At 41.8% G+C, this 23,211-nt stretch overlaps 1 protein-coding gene across 6 annotated transcripts; it reads left to right on the top strand.

The window, feature by feature from the left end:
- Positions 1-154: 154 nt before the first annotated feature.
- TPGS2 (tubulin polyglutamylase complex subunit 2) lies at positions 155-21,469 on the top strand. Of its 6 annotated transcripts, XM_062512772.1 has the most exons (9): positions 1,411-2,419; positions 3,248-3,303; positions 4,708-4,787; positions 9,431-9,490; positions 12,781-12,868; positions 14,231-14,362; positions 16,488-16,601; positions 18,260-18,420; positions 20,137-21,469. In XM_062512772.1, exons 1-9 carry the CDS (start codon positions 2,397-2,399, stop codon positions 20,362-20,364), a joined length of 942 nt encoding a protein of 313 aa, XP_062368756.1. In that variant the 5' UTR covers positions 1,411-2,396; the 3' UTR covers positions 20,365-21,469. The 6 variants fall into 6 exon arrangements, with proteins under 6 accessions (XP_062368757.1, XP_062368759.1, XP_062368761.1 ...); XM_062512773.1 differs by lacking the exons at positions 1,411-2,419; positions 3,248-3,303; positions 9,431-9,490 and adding exons at positions 155-227; positions 11,641-11,727 and having other exon boundaries at positions 4,708-4,793; XM_062512774.1 differs by lacking the exon at positions 9,431-9,490.
- Positions 21,470-23,211: the final 1,742 nt, after the last annotated feature.

The following is a 23,211-nucleotide window of genomic DNA, read 5'->3' as shown; positions in this document are numbered from 1 at the left end:
GTCCTCTGAGCGCTGGCTGCCGCCGTGGGCCGACAGGGGCACCGCCCGGAAGAACTATTATTCCCAGCGTGCCCTGCGGCTACGGGGAAGTAGGGGGGACAGAAAGGCATTGTTCTCTGTCGGGCTGGGCAGAGGCAGGAGGGTCCCGTGGAGGATGGAGGAAAAACTCCCCACCGGCATCAAGCCCTACCTAGACAAGCTCACCCTGGGCGTCACAAGGATATTGGGTGAGTGGCGTTGAACTACAGCCCCAAGGGGCGGGGGCAGGCCGGGGGCGGGGGGAGCCACCAGGTTGTCACGGCCCCTCCTGTGAATCGCGCAGCTGAACAGCCCATGCACACACACAGACGCATCCTTGTTTCTGGAAGCAACGGCAGGCACCCCGAATCTCTCGACTTTACGAGTTTCATGAACATCAGAGAAGGAGAAGGTGGTGTTTTATGGAAAATCATGGAATTGTTGAATGTTAGAAGGTGGGAAGAGACCGCAAGGATCATCCAGTCCCAGCCCTGATGCCAAGGGCAGGGACTGCTTCCACTACCGCAGCTTGCTCAAGGTCTTATCCAGCCTGGCCTTGAACACTGCCAAGGATGGACATCCCCAGCTTTTCTGGGCAAACCTGCCTGTGTCTCACCACCCTAAGAGTAAAGATTTTCTGCCTAATACCCAACCCAAATTTTCTCTCTTTCAGTTTGTATCCATTACTCCTTGTCCTGTCACTACAGTTCATAACAAAGAATCCCTTTCCAGCTTCCCTGTAGGCCCCGTCCAGATATTGCAATGTTCCTATGAGGTCTCCACACTACCTTCCTGTGTAAATTGTGCCTAAATTTGATCTTCTGTGACAGTGTGGGGTCAGCAGGGAGTGTGCCCCATGACTGGGAATTCTGCATGGTTCTGTGTTCTGGTAGAAGGCCGATTTGTGAGTCTGCTCAGGAACAGATCCCCATAAATATTTGCCCTGCAGCTCATTCCTGTACTGTGAGATTTGTTCCACAAAATGTCCTGCTTGCCATTTCCAGGTTTTGGTCAGATCTTGAGCCTTCTTGCATCCCCTCAGCTCCCTTTGAAGTTCAGCAGGACTGCAAGGCATCCAAAGAAAGGATTCTCAGACAAAACTTGAGTCATAACAGCGGAATCACAAGGATTTGTGCAAGTATTTGTGTGTGCAAAGGATTTCAGATTTAAACCTTTCATACCTCAGCAGCACAGAGCACAGGACTGTCTTATTTTTTAGGCTGGAAATCTATACATCTATCCCAAACCATGTGTACAACAAGATTACAAGTTGCAGTCTTGGAATTTCTTCCTGGGAATTTTAGAACCAAAAGTGAGCTCTGTAATTATCTCACCCCAGTGCTGCATTGCAGGACAGTGAGTTTCACCTAGTAACCTCAGTGATTCTGTAGTTTCACATGGGTTTGAATAGCTGCTCAGACAGATGAGATTAAAAGATCAGGGTTAAATTCTTTCTTTGAGCTTCAGTGAGGACAGGATTTCACCCTCAATCTCTGATCAGTGTTGTCATACTGACTTATTGTTTGACTTCTTGAGAGGGGGGTGGGTGGATTTTTTTTTCTGTTTTGCTTGTTGTGAGGTCAGAATTATCTCTACTCTGTGAGTGAAACTGATGATCATCATCATTGTAAAGGCTTCTTTGAAGTAGCTCTTTTTAAAAAATTACTACCCTGCCCACATTTTCACTACCCTCAGGTGTGTGAAAGCTGTGAGATGTGAACTGTGACCAAATGTCATGTTGCCATATAAACTGTTTTGGGTTGTTGTGTTGTCTACACCAGCACAACATGGCAATGCAGGTATGGCTCTGAAAGTCCTGTGACATCCGTTTCACATGGAAGGTGTTTCCTGGTTTGTATTTTCCTTATTTTTCTGTCTATGTCTCTGACAATTTGTATTGTACAGTGCACCAATGTCCATCACAGTGATGTTTTAGTTCTCTTATTTTCTCTGTCTCTTCACACCTTCTGGGAATTTGGCACATTTTTTTCCAGTGAAGTAGTCCAAGGCATTTCAACTGTGCCACCAAATTAATTAGAATTTCTTAGCTAATTGGGAAACATTACCAGTCTGCTCAGTGCTTGTTTGTTTCAAATAACAAAGGGCATCTCATTCAGAACATCTTGCTCAGTATTTAGTACTATTAGAACCTATCTTTAAATCTTTTGGAAAGTCTCAGGAAGTCAGTTGGTATTTTCTGCCTAATGTAGAATACAATCAGACATTGTTTTGTTGGTTTGGGGTTTTCTTTGTTTTGTTTGTTTTTTTTTTTTAACTTTAGTCTCTGTGGAAGTCCCTACAAGAAGGGCTATTTCTCACAAGCATTGTGGAGGCTGTACCTTGAGGAAAAAAAGGGAGAGATCTTCCCCAGTGCCAGTATGATTCATTTGGCTGAAGTTCTGTGAGTAATAGAAAATTCCAGAAAGATTTATTATTCATAATTAAGTCAGAATGGAAGGTATTAGTTCTTCTGGACTACCCAGGACAGAACCTGCTAGCACTCTCTATTAGGTAAGAACATAACTGTTCAAACATTTTAAAATTACACTGAGAGTTTAGTCAACTTACAGACAGTATTAGCAGTATTGTAAAGACTGAAAATCGTGTAATTTCCTGTTTCTGCTTTGTGTCACACCATTACATTGACTGTTTCTGATTAATACTGCCAAGCGTTTTTGGAAGCTTCCACATGAAATGTCCTAGAAATACAGCAGAGTTTACTATGATCTTGATTCAGATTAATTTATAGGGTGGAGTCTGAAGAAGTTAAGCTTTATCATGCATCTAGGTTCCATTAAAGTGGCTTCTTAATTTCTTCAATCTGGAAGGAAAAGCAGCTCATGGCAAAGTTAACCCTAAATGTTCAGTAGAGCTCCTATTCATACCTATGGGCATCTGTTAAACAAGGTCTTCAGTTTACCCACAGTATATTTTTAATGTAATATTTGGGCTCTTAAAATGGGATTTCTCTTTCTTTTGATCTTGGATTTGGTTCAGACCTCTTTAGAAGTTGCATTCTCTCATTTCTAGACATCGACTTGATATGATACTTAATCTTCTGCCATCCCAGCCAAGATGCTGTGCATGATGAATTAAACACCCCTGCTGTTTTCTTTGATCACGGAAATAACAATTACGCTATTATTATAATCTCCTCAACTTGTCATAAGGTTTGCATAGCTTGGATGGAAAAGACCAGTCAGATAATTGATTCCACTCTCTTGTTAAGACAGCTTATATTTGAGCAAGAGACAGATCACTCTGCCTTGGACACTACCAGAAGTGGTGAGTCCACTTGGTGAAACGTCAGAGTCTTCTGAATGTTGAAGGTTCCCCTTGGCCAGACAAGTTTACTTATGTGACCAACTATGATTTTTCTTTTATGTCTTTAACTTAGAGGTTTTTTTTTTTCTGATGCTGTGTTTTATCTTTTCAATTATCTAACAATGTACCAATCAATTTTTCCAACTGAAGTGAAGTTTAGCTTTTCTGAAACTGAGAGCCACTCTTCCACCAACAGAACAGAGAAGGACAATGCTATTGATAGAATTTAAAGCCTGGCATTGAAGATAAAAAACAAACCAAAGCTCTCTAGTGCCTGCTTTTCCTGTCTGATGCACTGTGTATGTTTTACCAGAAAGCAATTGTAATGTGTGTGACTGCTTTAGGGGCCAATACTTTCACAGCAGAGCCAGTCTTGAAAGCCCTGCATAGTTATGCCTTCTGTTCCATGGCCCTGTCTGCTGGGCTTGCAGTTCCCACAAAAAGCTAGTAGTCTTTCTGGATTTGATCCAAAGAGAATTATCTCAGTGGGAATTATTTCAGTTGGCTGGGGATGAAGTAAAACATTATAAAATAGTAACTGTAAGGGAGTCTGTTCTGCCATCACACACCTGAAAGCACCATGTGGGTTAGTATCTTACATTTATATAGCATTTTTTCCCATAAAATATTCAGAAGATTTTTATAGATTGATAGAAGTTCAGGGCTTGTAACAAATTTCGTTGTGTCCAGTTGAGATTCCAGGGAACTGATGTTTGCTCATGCAGATCCCTTCAGCAGGATCAGGTTCTGTGTCTGTTCAAACCCACTGAATCCAGAGCTGAAGTGTACCTGTCCTTGTGGAATAAGGTTGCTAGGAGTTTACAGCAGCACTGCACTACATCTTGTCCCCAGCTGAGGATACCTACCCAACAGAAACCACAGGGAATGCTTACAAATAAAGAATCATCCCTGTGAAAGAGTTTGCCTCAAAACTCATCAATGATTTTTTTTCCACTTTTCCATGAAACTTCTGCAAAAGATTACACCTTGAAGACAAATGGTGTGTGCTTGTATCATAGGGTCATGGAAGGAGCCTTAAAGATCATCTTGTTCCAACCTTTCCCACCCTGGGCAGGAATGCCACCCACTAAATCAGTATATGTTTAGATATATCCTGATATGTGCATATATATGTACAAAAAAAATGAAAGGATAACATTTTCTGCAGCACTAGACCTCCTCATGCCAAGACATGCAGGGTACAGTTACAGATAAAAGAAAGTGACTGCTCAGTCAGCAGCACAATGCTTGCAATCATTAATGCCTTTTCTCTGGCTGTCACTCAAATTAACTTGCAAAATTGTCTGTCTCACAGTGTTGGCATCACCCATGCCAGCTGCAAACATGCTTCTCTTTTTCTTTCAGAGACTTCCCCAGGAGTTGCTGAAGTGACTTTTGTGGAAAAGGAGCCAGCTGAACGCCACACAATCGTGTCTTGGGAGCAAGTGAGTGTTTTCCTGATAAAACTGCCATGAGGTCAGTTTGAATGTACAGCAGCCCATGGAGAATGTCAAATGCAATGGCAACCTTGTGTTTATGAGACAGCTTGTTACCAAGTTGGATGTGCAGTGCAGCCTAAACAGGTGGTGTTGGGTTTTTCTTAGTCAGGTATTGCTCTTCTAAGACTGTCACATGCACCTTGTCTGTTAGAGAGATATCATTAGTGTGGGTACATTCAGCATGACAGCTCTAAAAAGAAACCACATAACTGTAGTAGGCAGCTACAGTGGTGACTCAGTGGGGAGCAGACATTTTTCTGACTCAGGTCTGAAGACATTTTCCAACTCCCTTTCAAACAAAATGAAGCAGCGCTTTATTTTCCATGGCCATTAAAGGTAAAGGTCTCAAACTGGCAAATAACACTGAGCTATGCAGTTTGTCCCAATTATCTGTTTCTCTTTTTAGTCTCAGCCATTCACTTCAATTTCTAATATCCCTTTTCTCACCTTGTCTTTGGCTACCCAGCCCAATCTTTTGGCCAGGGCATGTCCCACTGCCTGTTCTAGAAGTCTGTGAAGGACACGTGCTTCCTTCACTCTGCATTATCTGACCTTACTGCATCAGTCTGTGTGATCAGAGGGCTCCTGAAAATTGTTGTGTGACTCTCATGGGCAGAGATGACATTTTCATCCCCTTTTGGAATGTACATATCTTCATTAAGCCTATGGCCATGTTGGAATAACTGCATTGGTAGGTATTGCTTGTGTAGGGACAGGACAGTAGAAGCTCTCTGGCCTTTGGAAAGGGACATGGCAGAGGATGAAGTTGAGTGAATCATCCTCCCTCTGCTCTAACCCTGGTTCTGGCCTCAAGCAACTACTCCCACAGGCTGCTCTAGTTACTACTGCATGAAATACCTTCCCCTTTGACACCTTGCCTTTTACTGTTTTTCCTAAACAGTGAGGCAAAGTCTTACATTAGTTTTGGTAATGCCCTATTCCAATTAGTGATATTTACCAAGAATATATGTATATGTATATGTATATGTATATGTATATGTATATGTATATGTATATGTATATGTATATGTATATGTATATTCCAGGTTGGAATGTGTGTGGTGTAAACCTGTGTGTTACTTACTGAAACTTGTCCAGAAGTCAGCAATTGTGGTCAGGGAGAAATGTCCTGTTTTTCAGGTTTGTGTAAACTGATTCCTGGTTTCCTGTAGCTGTTGTTCAGGTGTTGGGTTAACTGAGCTGGAAGGTTTGAGGCACCATGGCTGTAAGCCAGCTCAGGTCTGGGAACAGAGTGATATTTGCTCATTCTTCTGTTGAATGGAGAGGACTGCTTCTCCTGGACACAGTGTTCATTACTCTCATTTTCAGGTGTCTCCTCTCAACTAAAATGAGTTTATTTCAAAACTGAGGTGTTCTTGTAAAGCCAAACAAATGCTGTAGCTGAAACACTTCATTCAAGAGAAACCTAAACAAAATTTCAGTTCCCACCCTCCCCCACAACCAGCAATGGACTAAGTCAATTGAGGAAGTAAATATTGACAATTAAATGAGTACAGTTGAGTTGTACTTCTAATAGTGAAGTACATGGCTTTGGTTCTTTGGTTTTGGTTCCAATTGCATTGACAAATTAAAGCTCCCTTCTCAAATTGAAAGGTAACTGGATTTTTTCCTTTTTTTTTTTTCCTTGAGCTCTGGGGATGAAGTGTAAATCTACCCCAGCCTACAGAGTTGCAGAAAAAAATGTGCAATGCACTCAACAATTCACAAAGCCATTCCAGGATTAACTTGTATACCTTATTTTTCCTGAAACTTGCTTTCTTGAATTCAAATACGTCAGTCTTTTTTTTTTTTTTTTTTTTTATCGGATATTTGGCCACTAGGTGGCAATACTTATGCACGTAATCATTTCTCCATGGCTGAGATTTTAAACAAGATTTTGTCAGAGTATATTTTTAACTTCCCTCCACATCTTTGGTTATGAAACTATTTGCAGGACTTTTTCTGTGGTGTAGGAAAAACTGGCAAAACTTTTGCCAAAATGACATTATATTTCCCCCAACAACTTCTCTCTCTCTTGAAACTCACCAAATAAAAGCTTTATTCTTTATTGTTTAATGGAATCAATTTTTTCAGTTGTATTTCAGTCTTGCAAGGAAAGGTTTTTTTACTGAGGAAAAAAATCCGAGTGTTCAGAAGCTCTTAAAATCAGCCTTTTAAAAGTTATTAATTAGCATATTTTATTCATGCTGGGTATATGCATTTTTTTATCCATCAGTCATGTTTTCTAAATTGTGCTGTGCCATGTTTTTGCTACTATGTAACTGGATACTGTGGTGCTTTATATTCTCACCTTGCTGAGATTAAAAAAATCTTAAAAATCATAAGCTTGTTGATTGTCCCTTTGCTGCTGTGAAGCTTTGCAGGGGAAGCTGAGCTTCGTGACAGCAGCTAGTGCAGTAACTAAGTAGGAGAGCAGAATAGATTTTTCCCAAAGCAGAAAGAGCTGCTAAGTGTGACAGCTCAGGAAATCAAGCTTGAAATCACTCCTTAAGAACTTATTAGAAATCAGCATAGTCATGAAAATATTTAAGGTATATGATTACCAAGTGTATTTACATGGGTGAAGCATCACTTCCCCAAAAATTGTAAGCAGTTCGATATATTTTAATAAAAGCAGATAATTTTTCAGTGTTCCCTCATATATAAACCTACTAAGATGTTACTTTTTCTCCAAGCAAGAGAGACAAGCAGTAGAAGAGGGAGTGGAAACAGAGGTACCTGTTCACCAGAAAAACAGTGCTAATAGCTGTATATCATCCTATGAACCCTTTCCACTCCTAAAATTAGTCTGGCAATGGCCCTACTCCCTTCCACATGCAGTTTTTAGAAATAGATGTTGCACTAAAATACTGCTAGGAGGCACTCCAGTGCAATGTCTGAATCACATTTTCTTTTTGCCTCAACTAGAAGAAAAATGAGTCACTCACATAATTGTTTAGGTTTTCAAAAACCAGAAAATTGCACTTTGTTAGAGGAACCCAGAGGTGTACCTGAGACCATTTTCTCATGTCCTTCTCACTTGTTACTTGGAAGAAAAGCCTGAGCCACACCTGGCTTTCAGGGTCTTTCAGTACCTTTCAGGTGGTAGAGAGTGAGAAGGTCTCCCTCAACCTTCTCTTCTCCAGTCTGAACACCCCCACCTCCCTCAGCCACTCCTCCCATACTTGTGCTCCAGCCCCTTTGCCAGCTCCACTTCCTTCTCTGGACATGCTCCAGCACCTCAGTGCCCTTCTTGCTGTGAGGAAACAAAGCTGAACACAAGATTCCAGGTGTGGCCTCCCCAGTGCCCCCAGCACAGGGGGATGGGCACTGCCCTGCTCCTGCTGGCCACACTATTGCTGACACAAGCCCGGTGCCATTGGCCTTCTTGGCCACCTGGGCACACTCCAGCTCATGTCCAGCTGTCCTCAACCAGCACCTCCAGGTCCTTTCCCTCTCAGCAGCTTTCCAGCCACTCTGTCCCAGCCTGGAGCTGCAGGGGGTTGTTGTGACCCAAGGGCAGGACCCGACACTTGGCCTTGTTGAACCTCACACAACTGGCCTCAGCCCACGGATCCAGCCTGTGCACATCCCTCTGCAGAGCCTTCCTGCCCTCCAGCAGATCCACACTCCCACCCAACTTGATGCTGTCCTCAAACTGACTAGAGGAGCTCTTGATTCCCTCATTTAGATCATCAATACAAATAACAGAGCTGGCCCCAGTACAGAGCCCTGGGGAACACCACGGGAGACCAGCTGCCTGCTGCAAGTAATTCCATTCACCAGCATTCTCTGGGCCAGGCCATCAGACAAGTTTTTAATTCAGAGAAGAGAACATCCAAGCCACAAGCAGCTGGAGTCTCCAAGAGAATTCTATGGGATACAGTGTCAAAGACTTTTCTAAAGTCTAGGAAGTCAACATCCCTGGACTTTCTCTCATCCACGAAAAGGGTCATCGTGTTACAGGAGGAGACTGGGTCGGGCAGTTATGCCTTTCACAAACCCATGCTGGCAGGGTCTGATCCCCTGGATCTCCTGTATGTGCCATGTGATAGGCACTCAAGATGATTCCATGAGCTTCCCCAGTACCAAGGTCAGGCTGACACACCTGTAGTTGTCTAGTTCCTCATTCAAACCCTTACATACAGTCCAGGGGCCTCCTGAGTTGTTCCCTCTCTAGTGTAGTGTTTTCCAGCACATCTGAAATGTCACCATCCTTGATTCTACCACATCTCTTTTTGAGTCCAAATATGCACGCACATCTCCAGCAGTCCTTCTTGGCATCTATCTTGTCCTCTCTTAACATTAGTCAAGCCTGCCACCCCGATCCCTGTGAGTACAGGATCTATCCACCTTGAGCTTGCCTTATGGCTGTGACTGTGGGAGAGGCAAAGAAGTGGAGCAGGGCCAGCATATGAGGAAAGCTACATTTCTTCAACCTAAACAGTGGGTAAGAGGCTGGAGGACTTCTGGGAGATAGATAGTGTTTCTTACACAGTGTTACCCCTCTTGTTAAGCTTTACAACTTACAGAAAAACTGGCTACACAACAATATCCTCAAGAGAATTTTTAAATACTGTTCTCTGTAGCAGGGGATCAAGTCTACTCCAGCCCCAGAAAATCCAGGTGATGTCCTGGGAGCCCTCCAGGTGAGATTTATTAAAGGTGCAACAAAAGCATGTCAATGTGTTACATAAATTAACATCAGCATTCACTGGCAGCTAGGACAAACCAGCCATGAAACAAGCAGGACATGAGGGAGAGAGAAAGGTAGCTGCTGATGTGGTCTAATGCTTGGAAGCCCTTAAAGTGACACGAATGCCTTCCTTTTCTCCCCAAAAGTTGGATAAAACTCATTCATGCTTTTAGAAAAGTCTCTCTAGAGCTAAATGTTTTGATTGCTTTGTGTTTCTTTATTAAATTTGCTTGAGAGGTATTGTTTCAATGGTGTTTCAAGTGAATTGCCTTATGTCAGGATTCTTAGCTTTGGATCCAGTTCTAATCAGGTCCTGGCAGCAGAAATCAGATTCTAGTATTTTTCTCTGTACTCAATGGTTTGTGTTTTCGTAGGAGACTATTTGGAGATATAACAGAGAACAAACAAAAGGAATAGACCCCACACACCATATTAAGCACTTGGGATATTTTGTTTTATGAGCTGATGAGGATAACCAGATAACTGGAATGAAAACAACTGCTTGCCAGGGCTGTGGTTAAGCCAATTCTGACATGTTATTTAGGAACAGTGTATTTTATGGTGCTGGAGAACACAACCCTGAGAACTACCAGTTGAGCAAGAGGAATACAGAGTTTGATAAGCCATTTTTAATATATAGTGGCTTCTCTGACTGCTGTCAGAAGATTACTGTTCTGATGTCATATGATCATGTGATTAAGCATAATATGACAGATCAATCAATCCTTTCCATCGAATGAGAGAATGCTAATAAAGCTTTCAATTTACAGGACTTTTCCTATGGACCCCCTGCTCTGGTACTGCATTTTCTTCTACCCATATATTTTGCACTATCATTTGGAAACTCATGCAGAGGGACATGGTTTAGATAATCCTGAAATAAGTTCAGAGGGCAGCCATCTGGAGAAACATGCTCATCTTGATCTTTTTCAAAAGGAGGCTTCTGAGCAAATAAGTTATTCAGATGTGATTTTTCTGTTGTCTTAGTCAACTATATTTGCAAAATTGTTCTGTGTCTTGAGTTGTAGCAGGATTTATCTGGATACTACAGTGGAAGTTTTAGAATCTTAGATGTCATTCCAATGGATCTGGTTCTCCTGCTCAGAGAAGAACACCCCCTGAAGCCAAGAGACCCATTCGCATACATGTTTTTACTGCTGCAATGAATTGGTTCAAATTGGGGGATTTGAAATGTATTCAGAGTGTTAAGTAAACTTTTGTACTCTCCTGAGGCTTTGTAGCAGGTCTGTCATTCTTTCTTCATAGTTTTAGTCATAGTCACTGTGCTTACAGGTACGGCTTGAAGCTGGAAGTGATGAAAACATAGCATGAAATTATAAATATTTAGGACTGAGGAGAACCACAGAAGAAGGTGTGTTTGTTAAAATATTTGAAGAACTTCAGATATGGCTATGTGGTTTACTAATCGCCTTAGACTTACCACCAGGTCCTCAGTCATCAGCAGACTCTTGTCATAGGATGGTACATTCTTCTCAAAACAGCCTTTGCAGTGTCAGGTTATCTGCTTTAAGACCTGTGGACCCTGAAAATTTTCTCTATCTGGATTAGGAAAGCTCTGAGCTAGTGACCAGGCTCCTTGATGAGGCAAGTGACCTGCCCTATTGCAAGCTGCAAAGCTATTAGTGTCTGGGACTTGTCAGTAGCAGCCAGTCAAAATTAATGGATGTGCTTTAAAAGTGAATTAACAAGCACAAGGTTGTGGGCAGATTAGGGGATCCTACATAGTGTATACTCCCCAGTTCAGGGGACAGAGACTGTAACAGCCCAGAGAAAGTGTCTGTGAACACGGCTTCAACAGGCAGAAAGGCTGTTCTGGTCCTAAGGGAGGGAAGACATGTGGACAGGATGAGACCTACCCTTGCTCAGCCAGTAGCTGATGACTAGAGGCCAGCATTGCAGCTGGATGCATAGCTGGCAGGTTGCTCTTGCTGGAGAGAAACATTTCTCTTCTCTTGCAATGTTAAAAAATTTGTGTCCCAAGTGAAGCAGAGACACTTGAATTGCATGTGCATCTTCCATTTCCTTAGCTACTGGTTACTAGAATATTCTGTCTTTATTTAATAAACTTTTCCACAAGGGGAGTGGTGCAGCCCTTGGACAAGTCAACATGTACAGATTGTGGAACCTCATGGGACACTCTTCAGAGTTTTGAGATCTGATTCTTTTGAAGTACTGAGTGTGGCTATGTTAAATTTGAGCTCACTGGAGTCAATCTGTTTTTTTCTCTAAAACAGTTACAAAACAGTCCAACAGGTAACTCTTCTAGTCACGCTTGTTGCTTGTGTTACTAAAGCTGTCAGTCTTCCATCCTGTTTAATTTTATGTACTTGACACTTCAGCAAGTACAGAGGGTCACTAGTCTGCAGCCAGTCCTGTCCCCAGAAACAGCATCTACAGATGCCTGTAGGTTTTGGGCTTGTTTTTTTGTTCTGAGGATTAAGCCTTTATCCTTCCTTCCTTGTATTTGCAGCTTAGCTGAAGAGTCTAAGTTAAGAAAGATTCCTTCCACAACCAAGACAGGTATAGGAGAAGTGTTCTGGTTTCTAGAGACTCGAGCTCACTGTGATTGTTTCTTTCACTGGTGGCTCAGAAGGAAGCAGGCTTAGGAGCCACAGCCATGCAAGGAAGTTCAGAGAGATGAAGCCAGACCAGCAGGTTTGTGAGTCTGGCTATATGCATGTGTTTGCACACATACTTTTTGTTAAGTGAAACATCAAATCTACTTGAGTATGTGCAACTTTTGAGTCTATGCTTTTTTCATCTACTTGAAGCTGAAATCCCTCAGAAGAAGAGAGATATGGTGATAATTTTGTACATGCTTTAGTGGAACAGGTAAGTTTAGTCTGATTTCACTTAAAGCAAAACCCTGCTCTTTTAAGCCGTATGAAAAAGCTGATTGTTCTGATTTATGTGATTTTGGAGTGGCTGCTAATCTCAAATGGTAATATGATGTCTCAGTTTGGGAGCAGTGCAGTAATAATTTTGTGATGACTAATTGCTCATTGTAAAATTTTCCCAAGCTGCCTTTGTTAAGACTAGCAGACTCCCAAGAAATATGCAGTTTTCTCTCAAGGTATTAGAATGAGATATTTGAACTGATTTGAGTCACCTTGGAGTTAAGCAAAAAAACTTGGTGGCAAATATCTCTACTAATTTTCAGTTGTTCTTAAAGTTTTAGACATGTTCGGCATTTTCCCATTACGCTTTGATTGTAATTTGCAGAAAAACTCCTGTGTATTACCTGAGGATTTAAAGAACTTCTATCTCATGACCGATGGCTTCCAGATGACCTGGAGTGTGAAAACCGATGGTGAGTCCCTCTGTTCCCCTCCACTGACAAACTCATTTCATTGCAGCCAGTCCTTCCTTTGCTCTTTAATTTAAAACTTACTTTCAGCACAATCAATAGACATCTCTCAGACCAAAATCTCTAGCTTGCATGTTCTGGCCTCCTGCAGAAGAGGTACATACACTGAACATTGTCAAGAAACTGATTATTCAGGACATAAATAGTGTTCTGTAATACACTGGCCATCTGTTGATGCTCAGATTTAGGTGTGTCATTTAAACCTCATACCTTAACTCTCTGTAGTTCATGGAGAGAGAAACAGCTGTAGCTCATTATGCCATCATAAAAAAGTAGGAAGAGTCACCCTCTTATGATGCTTCTTTCTCATTAAAATGTGTATGTACATGTTGGAGCCCAATTCTGCTTTCTACCAGCTAAAGCACAATTTTCCATCCTTGTTCGGCAAAACTCAGGTAGCTTGTTCACTCTGCAGCTGTTATCCTGGCTGTTACTGCCTTCAGGCTGTGCACACCGCTGACTTCTGGAGATGGTTGTCAAATGCAGGGTCTTCCTCAGGAAGTGAAGTGACATTTCAGGGACAGTTGACATCAGTCTTTAGCACCTGCAGTGACTCCCATCATGTCTCAGGTGGGGCTTTCTGTGTTAAGACCTCTGAGGAGTGTTGTTTTCAGGGCTCGCAAATGCACAGATACCACAACTGCTGGTACAACTGTCTTGTTTGAGCAAACGTCCAGCAGTGCCTTCTGACACCCATCACATTGGCACATGTCTGAACAGGGTGCTTGCTACCTTGATGTCTGGTAACAATCTGAGTCCTCAGAAACATGGACAAGTGACAAGTCCTGTAGGATTCTTTCAGGAGCACCCACATGTTGACACACTGATAAAATCCTCTGGAAGTGGGAACCAAGAAGATGTACCCTGAAGAGGTAAATAGAGAGGAAGAGGACAAGCTACCCAGTAAGGTGGGAGTGTGTGGGGTGGTTTCTGATGGGAGCAGCAGTAGCAGGGAAAAGAGCTTTGAGGAAGAGGCTGTAGCTGAAATCCTGTAGCCAGGATTTTTAATTTTTCAGAGGACGAAGCTAACAACTGCAGCACAGTCCTTGCCAGCAGTGTACTTCTCATACCTTTACAGCTCTGAGAATGTGTTGCATCACATGTAAGTGACAGTTTTTGTAAGTGACAGTGTTTGAAAAAGCCTCACATTTGCTCATTTGGAGTCTTACTTAAGTTAAATGTCCAAGTCTTCTGGGTATAAACATGTATCTTTACCCAACAGAGGTTGATGTCTGGAGGAAAATAAATACCTCCCATTCTTTCCTGACAGAAATGTGATGTGATTAATGATTGGTGTTGTTGCAGATACCCCAATGCCCCTGGGCTCCATGGTGATTAACAGTGTCTCGAAGCTGTGTCGGCTTGGGGGTTCCTCTATGTACACTCTGCCTAGTGCTCCAACTCTCGCTGACCTGGAAGATGATACAGACGAGGAAGGTAAGGCACTGTTAACAGGCTAGATAACCTTCTCTGTCTCATCCCTTTTGTTCTATTAATGTTAGGATATAGCACATATACATATATATGTGGACCAAAACACTTTCTACCAGACCAAGTTTCTCAGAGCTCCATGCAGCGTAGCCTTAAACAGTTCCAGGGTTGGGGCATCCACAGTATCTCCAGGCAGCCTGTGCCAGTGCCTCATTGCCCTCACAGTAAAGAATTTTCTCCTAATATCTGCTGTAAATCTGTCTCCTGTCAGTGTAAAGGTACTCCCCCATGTCCTGTCACTACATATCCTTGTAAATAGTCCCTCTCCATCTTTCTTGTAGGCTTTCTTCCAAGTACTGCAAGGCCACACTTAGGTCACCCTGAAGCCTTCTGTCTTTTCCATGCTGTACAAACCCAATTCTCTTAGCACCTCAGCTATTCCCCATGACAGAGAAATTGGAACAAGATGATCTTTAACATCCCTTCCATTCTAAAATACAGCAACAGAAAAGTTCACTCCAGGTGGATGGGGGTTACTTGGTCTAGCAACGTGGTCTAGAGGAGAGTATCCCTGTCTATGTCAGGGCAGTTGGTACAAGATGATCTTCAAGGTCCATTTCCAGCCCAAGCCATTCTGTGATTCTATGACTCTCTGTCTCCTGGCTGGATCTATTATGTATCTTATTAGTTCCCTACAGCCTTGGCAGATAGTTCTGTATGCTGTAAATGTAATAGGGATTAGTGTTATTTGCATCCTCTTTTAACAGCTTGTTCTGCCTTTTCCCTGTTTAAACTCTCACCTGAGCCTTGCTCCAGTGATTCAGCTTCCAGAGTTTTTGTGTGCTTATGGTGTTACACGAACAAAAGATAACAGGTTTTTTTTGGTAGTGAAAAGACAGCTGGAATTGGAAAAGTAACTGATATGTACATATAAGGTTACCCTGGAACACATGTTCCAGGATGCCTAAAAATGCATGAATGCTGCTCTTTGGAGAGAATAAAAGAGAAATAGAAAGCCCACTCATTTGTCAGAGCTCTCACAGTCCAGCTGGAAAAATCAAGAGAAGAACACAGCCAGGTGTCATACCAATTTCTTAAAATGCTATTTGATTGCTATTTGATTTCAGTCTTGTCTCTGGATCTCTATAAGGTCTTCTAACTTCTAAATGTGGCTGAAAGTATTTCTGGACATTCCAGTTTGGCTGCAGTCCTCATCTTCTAGGCATTGTAATGAAATGCACCAAATTCTGCTTCTGTTTAGTGGTTTAAACCTTCATTGATGCATTTATAAAGTACATTGAGAAAAAATAACATCCCCATAAAAGTTGACGTTCATGGAAAATTCTTCTGAACAGTACAGGTTTTATGTCCCACTTCTTCCCCATCAGGTTTAGGTTTCAAAATTACATTCTGCAGGAACGTGCAGCTACACAATCCCAAAATTGTTTTGTAGAACTGCTCAGTGGTGGTTGAGGGTTACAAGTTGAATAAGAGTCAGATCTGGTTGTTGAGAAGGATGCTGATGTCACATTGAAATGTATGGAGAAATATATATCTCTGCAATTTCATTCAAGTCTTGTCCCAAGAGAAAAAGAATAAATTGTTCTCCCTGTCCTCCTTAGAAAAAATAAATCAAGACAGAAAAATGGAATCATATATACAACAGAAATAATGGGCTTCAATTGTAGCAGGGAAGATTCAGGATCCATGAGGAAGACTTCTAAGTGATAAGTGGTGGGTTTAGGTTGAGTGCCTAGAAGCTGTACCTTCTCTAACACTGGAGAACTTTAGGAAAAGATTAGACAAACCTCACGAGTGACATCTGTAAACCTTGTATTGCTTAATGCCAGGGAGTAGCTAGAAGTCAATTTGTCTATTTTCAGCCATCTGATTTTGAGTCTGTGGTGTGTTTTCCTAAAAGAGATGAAAAATTTTGTCACGTTTTTTTTCTTTTTTCTTGGTTTTATTTTAAACACAGGGAACTTAATAATTTCCAAGAAGTATAAATGTAATAGTTTGATTCAGTTCTTTGTCAGCTGATTTATTAATGTATAAAACAGATTGAGTCTTTGCAACTGATTCACAGTCAGTTTTCCAAACATGTCCCATAATTTCTTTTCCTTGGTTTCAGGTAATGGAGACAAACCAGAGAAGCCACACTTTGATTCTCGTAGTCTTATCTTTGAATTAGACCCATGCAATGGGAATGGGAAAGTCTGTCTTGTTTATAAGCATGCTGAACCAGGTACGACTGAAAAAAAGAAAAGTTAGCTAACTCTTGTGGATTGTAGCTGGAGGCCACATACAGAGAGTTATCTAGTATTTCTGATCTTCTTTGCATTTTGCAAGTGAAACTTTTACTGGGATGTCCCATCTCCACTGAAGTCAGAAGCTAAATCTTAAATAGAGCTAACGTTTTCACTCCTTTTAGTGTTGGAGTCTGAGTTATAAATTACGATTTCTGCATACATAGAAACAGGGAAGTATTCACATGTGACCTACAGAAAATTATGTTGAAATAATACAGAGCTCCACTAATCCAGTTACTTATATGGCTTGGAATAAAGCCATGACATTTTGATGAAAAAGGGTATAACTCTGCTTAGAAACAAATTATAGATGGTAAAAAAAGGCTGGGACAGAATTAGACTGGGTCTTCCACCTTGTGTATGGATGCTGAGCCTCCAGGTGCTAACTAGGCCAAAATGTGGCAGGAAGAGTTAATGGGAGAGCAAGAAATGGGATCTGAGCTGTTTGTTCTGACAGATACAGACGTAACTGTTAACCAGTGGGAGAGTAGTGAAACACCCAAGGCACATGTAAAACAGTTGCCATCTGACACAGTGTACAGGTCACTAGATGTATGTGTGTTTACTCTGTACAGTTGTGCAATATGCAGGTTCTTAAGAAAAATCTTGTGTTATTATTTTGTGCATTTCATTGAGTGGGACTACAACTGCCATGGTAGGAAGTTCTTGTCCTCTTCCCTCCCAGTGTTAGTGATTTCAGCACATGCAGTGGATAACCTGGGCAAGGGAAGGGAGCATTGCTTACAGGTGTCAATGTCAACGTAGGAGCAATCCATTTAAATTACAGTGTTCAGCATCTCAGTCTTCCAAGAATATAACTTCTTTTTATGCTACAAAGGATGTCACCACCAGAGAAATATTTGAGCACTGTGGAAAGATTTTGCAAAATGTGTTTTTGTTGGCAGCACACACTCCCATGACTTCCAGACTCTGGACTCTATTCAGTAATCCAGATGACTGACAATTGAGTTAGTTGCTTTTTACTTCGTGGGGTGGATAAATGTTTGCCATAATTGTACTTTGAACATATACTACCAAGTTGCTGATGTCCAAGAATATTCCATGTAGTGTGTCACTCACAGGTTGCAAAGGTGCAGCATTGCACTCATTTTCCAGAGCACAGCTAGTCAAATACCCCGTGCATGTGGATGAACACTGGCTGATGGGTAGGACACAAAAGGTTATAGTAAATACGGCTAAATAGACAATAGTCATCACATCAGGCTGACAGCTGGCCACTGGTAGGGCTCTGCAGGGCTCCGTCTTGGGCCCAGTGCTCTTCAGTGTCTTCATGAATAGCTTGGACACAGGTCTGGAAAGGAAACTAAGTTTGTCCATTATACTAAATTGGGAGGAGCTGATGTCTCCCTTGAAGGCCCTGCAGAGACACCTCAACAAATCAGAGATGTGCAACCACCAGCCATGTGAAGTTTAACAAAGTCAGGTTCTGGATTCTGCACCAGGGCTGGAACAAGCCTGGGTGTACATAAAACAGCCCTTCTGATGAGTGTGTTGTTTCTCCCACCTGACAATGGCCAGGGGTTAATCTTAATACCGCAGAGCAACAGTGTAACTTGTGTTTGTTTTATTCTAGTGGTCTCCCCAGACACAGAGATCTGGTTCCTAGACAGAGCTCTGTATTGGCATTTCCTCACCAAAACCTTCACAGCCTACTACCGCCTGCTCATCACCCACCTGGGTCTCCCACAGTGGCAGTATGCCTTCACCAGCTATGGGGTCAGCCCCCAGGCCAAGGTAGGACAGTAGTGTCCAGCCTGTCAGTATTTTGCGTAAGTATAGACTGGAAAAACATCTTCCTCCTTTTGGCAAGCTGTCTGTCAGCTCAAGGGGCCTCCCTGGTGAGCCACAGAAGGGACCATAAGTTTTTTTCCCTGTAACATGTGAACAGTCATTTGTTTCACAGTAATTGGAATTCACTAATATTGTGTTAACCCTGCTTTTCTCTCAGCAGTTGGGCCTTGATAAAAATTATGCCCAAGGAAGGGCAATTTGAAGTCCTAGAGTTAGTTACAGAAGATCTCTACATAAAACCTCGTGAGCATTCCAGTCACTTACTATTATTATTATTATTATTATTATTATTATTATTATTATTAGTATTATTATTTAAAAAATAAAAATTAGTATTCTGCCATGCCAAAATGCTGCTATTAGAGGCTTCTGCTGTTCTTGTATGTTTGACTGGGCCTTCAGCCCTATCCCTGCCCCCATTCTGTGGGAGGTCAGGGAATGGAGCTGATGGTCCTACTGAACACAGCTCATGAGCCAGCACAGTGTCAGTGCACCTTGGCAAGACCTGTTGGGACTTGAGTGTCCTGCACTTCACCCAGGCATGACCGCTGGCTTTACCAGCATGAGATTCCCTGGTCCTATGTGCTCATGGGAATTACTAAAGTCACTCCTGACTTCCCATCAGACAGTAGCTGTAGAATTTGGTTCTTCTCATTCCTGCCTTCCCTGTTACACTGCACTGGACTTTATCAGTCAAGGCTGTGTATGTGGCACTGTGCTCTGCCTTTCTGTAACTTCCCTGCTATAAATATTTTATTACGTTCAGTATATTTGCAAACCTTAAGAGGAATCATTTGTATATTCCCTAATCATTTGCAGGCCCTGTTAGTTAAAATCCTCCTAGTTGTTAACTAATTATCATTAATGTTAACCATTATCATTTTAAAGGTTTTGAAGGGGGTATATTAAAGCTGCTTTCCACTAAGCAGTACATAAATAGATGATTATCTATATCTTGGTATTGATCTTCTCTTTATCTTGTTCAACACTTTGCTGATGGTTTCACTGTGATTTGTAATACCATAAGTACTATAGTTTTATTTCCTTACTTTGTTAATGGAAAAATTATACAAAAAAAATAAAGAGTTGAGAACTGTAGGGCATAACATTGCGGTGTCTGCTGCAACCAAAATAAACCAAATCATTACAGTTATTTGTAGATAGGAAATCAGAAACAATAAGACAAACAAACACAAAATTCTTTGTATAAACAGTTTAAAAATTGTTATTTTCTGTGTGAAGAGAGGGAGGAAGGTTACATTTTGAGAAATTCATTTAGTTGGTTTTCAGTTTATAAGCACATTTAAATTCCTTTCTGCTTATCTGAATCTAAATAAATGTTACTTAGTTTCATGCCCTCCTTTTGCTTTTCTTCCTGCTGCGTAAATCAGGATTCACTTTTGATAGGAGTTACACTGCAGGAAAGGTGGTGTTAGGGTTGTGTCTGGTACTCCTCTTCCCTATCTGGAATGCAGTTCCAGGGCTGGGGCTGTAGCCATGCCTTTTGTATCCTTATCACAAGCACTCTTCCAAGTCTTGTAAACAGCAAACTGATAAGTGGCGTAGGATTAAGATCATGTCTTGGGGAAGATGGGGAGCAAGGTGGAATTGTCTAACTGCAGTTTGAATTTAACCTGTTCCCACCATCCTGCCTTTTAGCAATGGTTTAACATGTATAAACCCATAACCATCAACACTGCACTCCTGTCTGAAGAAGCTGACTCCTTTGTGAACAAGCTGGACCCCAATAAGGTATTTAAAAGCAAGAACAAAACTCCAGTGCTCAAGAAGAAACCACCTTCACAGCCACCAGGCTCCCAAAAGACTCACAGTAGCACAACGTCTGCCAAGACATCCTCACTAGCTGGGAATTCTTCAAGGAAATAAGCCCACCTGATCTGGCCCTGGACAACACTTGCAATAAGCTTTGATGTTTTCTGCTGCAGAGTCTCAGTGGTTCAGACCAAGTTCCTTGTGCATGAATAGATGTGCCCATTGAAAAACACATTGCAGCACTTGCATGAAATATAGCTGTGATGTGGATGTAGTTCCTGGAGACTTAAAACAGCATGTACTTTTCAGAGGGCATGAAGAAACCTTTGATGTCACTGCTCCATAAGGAAGCTTTTGTACAACTGCAGCAGCAAAATGAAAGCAAATGTAATTCACTGTAACTTTAACAGACCTAAGCTGAAGTAGGTGTGAAGATGTTTCTGCCATGTCCTTTGACAGAAAATTGTCCTGACCTTGCATGTTGTCAGAGCAGACTGGAACCCAGTGGACGCAGAAGTATCTTTCAGTCCAGATAGAATCAAACTCTGCACTTCCCTGTGCTTCATCCAACTTCTTCTCTAAGATACACGGTACAATGGGACTTGGGACTTCCATGTCTCTGCACTGATCTAGCCACTTGCTCTGCATCCCAGACCACTTTTGGACCTTTGTGCTGTATCTTTTAAGATGATGACATGATTTACAATAATCCTGAAGCAGAAGCTACAAGATCCTTTGTTGCCTCCCTTTTGTGGGAACTGCTGAGCAGAGAGTCAGTGGTGTTGAGTCCCATCAGCCAGGAGGACCCCTTGGTTTGTCACACATTCATTTGCAAAGCTGACCATTGAAACAGACACTTTTCAGTTGGGCAGGATCTCATCAGGAGCCACTGAGATCCTACAGCCTTAGAGACCCCCAATGCTGTTTTCGATACTGTAAATTTTCAGGTTTGAGCTGCACTTTAATCCATTCACTGCTGGTTATCAGTTACTCCTGTTTGTTTCCATTACTTTTCTATGCTATTCTGTCTTCCAAATAGGCTGGAATCATGGTAGCACCCAACACATTTTGTGCCTGAATATGGAAATTGAAATCACTGTCTTCAAGTATGCATTGACTATTTAATTTTTGAAACCACCACATAATTACATAAGACAAACCTACCTCACAGGGATGTTGTGAGGCTTTCATGAGTATTTGTATAGCCTTCAGAAAGATGAAGCCATCCTGTAAGTGCTTAATAGTATTTAAATAAATATTTGAATATTTTCATCCAAAGTGATCGGGTATTTGAGTATGCTTTGGGGGAGCACATGGACATGGGATGCAAAGGATGTATGGCAAGAGCAATGTTCAGGATTAAATGTTTGGGGTGGTTTTTTTAATGCAGTAGAGAATCTGTCACTGAAAAGGGATGGGCTACAGTGCTTTTAGCTAATCTCTTGAGCTACACAGAAATTCCCTGTTTATTTCACACAGGCCAAAAGACTGAACTGTATGGCAGCTGTTCTACTTGTATCCTGCAGTCACTGTACAAAATCTCTGCAGCCATCAGCCCCTGCTCAGGCCCATCTTCAAATGCTGTTGCTGCATTGCCTGGCAGCCACTCTCTGCCACCCCCAGAGGACAAGAAATCCTCTAATGCACCCTCTCAGGCCCATATGCATCTTGAGACAGGTGAAGATCTGTTGTAGCTGCTCTACTGATATAAAGGGAGCTTGAATAAGAGAGCACACCTGAATACTTCCCATCCAACCCCACCCCATGCCATAGCAATAGCTCAGTTATCCTTTTCATATTGGGATGGGAATGATCATTACAGCCATTAAATGCCCTTTTCTGGAATGCCATGCAGTAGTGATGTTCTGTCACTTCCTACTCTTGGAGAACTCTGTGTTGTTTATTCATAGCACCCAGCCCTGGGACTGCAGTTATGTGCTTGACATACATACCATGCCTGTTTAAGCACTTTCTAGAAAAGTTAAAGACTTGTCACCCTCCTGGGAACAGGCAGCTTCTGATAGTGTTCTGCTTTTAATCCACTGACAGCTCAAACTTGTAAGGCTGTCACAAGCCCACTTCCTCATCCAGATGGAGGTAGCAGAATTCCTGCAGCAGCAGGGCAACCTCTTACATTTCTCATTCTTTCAGAGTAGAAAAAAATTATAAGCGGGGGCAGTTTGTTCAAGTTTTTGGAGTCACTGTCACAGAAGTTCTCTGACTTCTTTTCTGTGGTGATAGTTGGTGTAGCTCAAGTCTAAAGTGTCAGTACACACATGGTTCTTTGATGCCAGCGTGTTCCAGCAGAACTGTGGCAGGATTCAGAAGACTCTGTAGTTTACTTCAGTAATTTTTTAATGCATTCTGAATGTTCAGATACAAAAAAACATAAGCATGAAAAAACCCCAAACCCAACAGGTTCATGTTTCTATTTTAGACTGTCCTTGTTTTTCTCTCTTCTGTTCTGTCTTGGTGTTTGTTAGGGTGACAGGCGTGACAAGACCCTTGATTCATCACTGTAGTATCTGCCTCTTACCAAAGAATATTCCAGGTCAGAATTTCTGCATTAATTAACTAAATCATGTTGTATCTGCCACTATTGATGCCTGTATTTTGATGTAAATTTATATATATATGTATATGGAGACTTGTAGCTCTGCTTTGCTTTTCTTCAGAATATGATGATTGATTGGGAGTTGAGTTTTGGATTGGGTTTTATGGGCTTTTGGGGGTTTTTATGTAGATTTTTACACAGGGAGATTGAATAATTTCTTCAGATCACAGTCAGGTCTAGCCCTACACCGGCCTGCTCAGTATCTCAGATACCAAGTTTGTCTGTTTAAGCAGAGTAGGTTTACTGAAATCTAGTCTCTCATCCCTGATCCATCACATGATCCCCATCCACCTGCACAGTGGACAAACAGATGTGCCTTTCTCATGTGTCATCACAGCACGTGGCCA

The sequence above is a fragment of the Cinclus cinclus genome, chromosome Z (assembly GCF_963662255.1).
Source record: "Cinclus cinclus chromosome Z, bCinCin1.1, whole genome shotgun sequence".
Lineage (NCBI taxonomy): Eukaryota > Metazoa > Chordata > Aves > Passeriformes > Cinclidae > Cinclus > Cinclus cinclus.
This window is presented reverse-complemented; position numbering and strand designations above follow the sequence as displayed.

What these genes read in the sequence shown, in the direction of transcription:
- TPGS2 (XM_062512773.1), top strand. Translation starts at nt 155, where the DNA reads ATGGAGGAAAAACTCCCCACCGGCATCAAGCCCTACCTAGACAAGCTC. An exon ending in TGTCTTGGGAGCAAGTGAGT is followed by an intron (nt 4,794 to 11,640) that starts GTTTTCCTGATA and finishes CCACAAGGGGAG; the next exon opens with TGGTGCAGCCCTTGGACAAG. An exon ending in AGATGATACAGACGAGGAAG is followed by an intron (nt 14,363 to 16,487) that starts GTAAGGCACTGT and finishes CCTTGGTTTCAG; the next exon opens with GTAATGGAGACAAACCAGAG.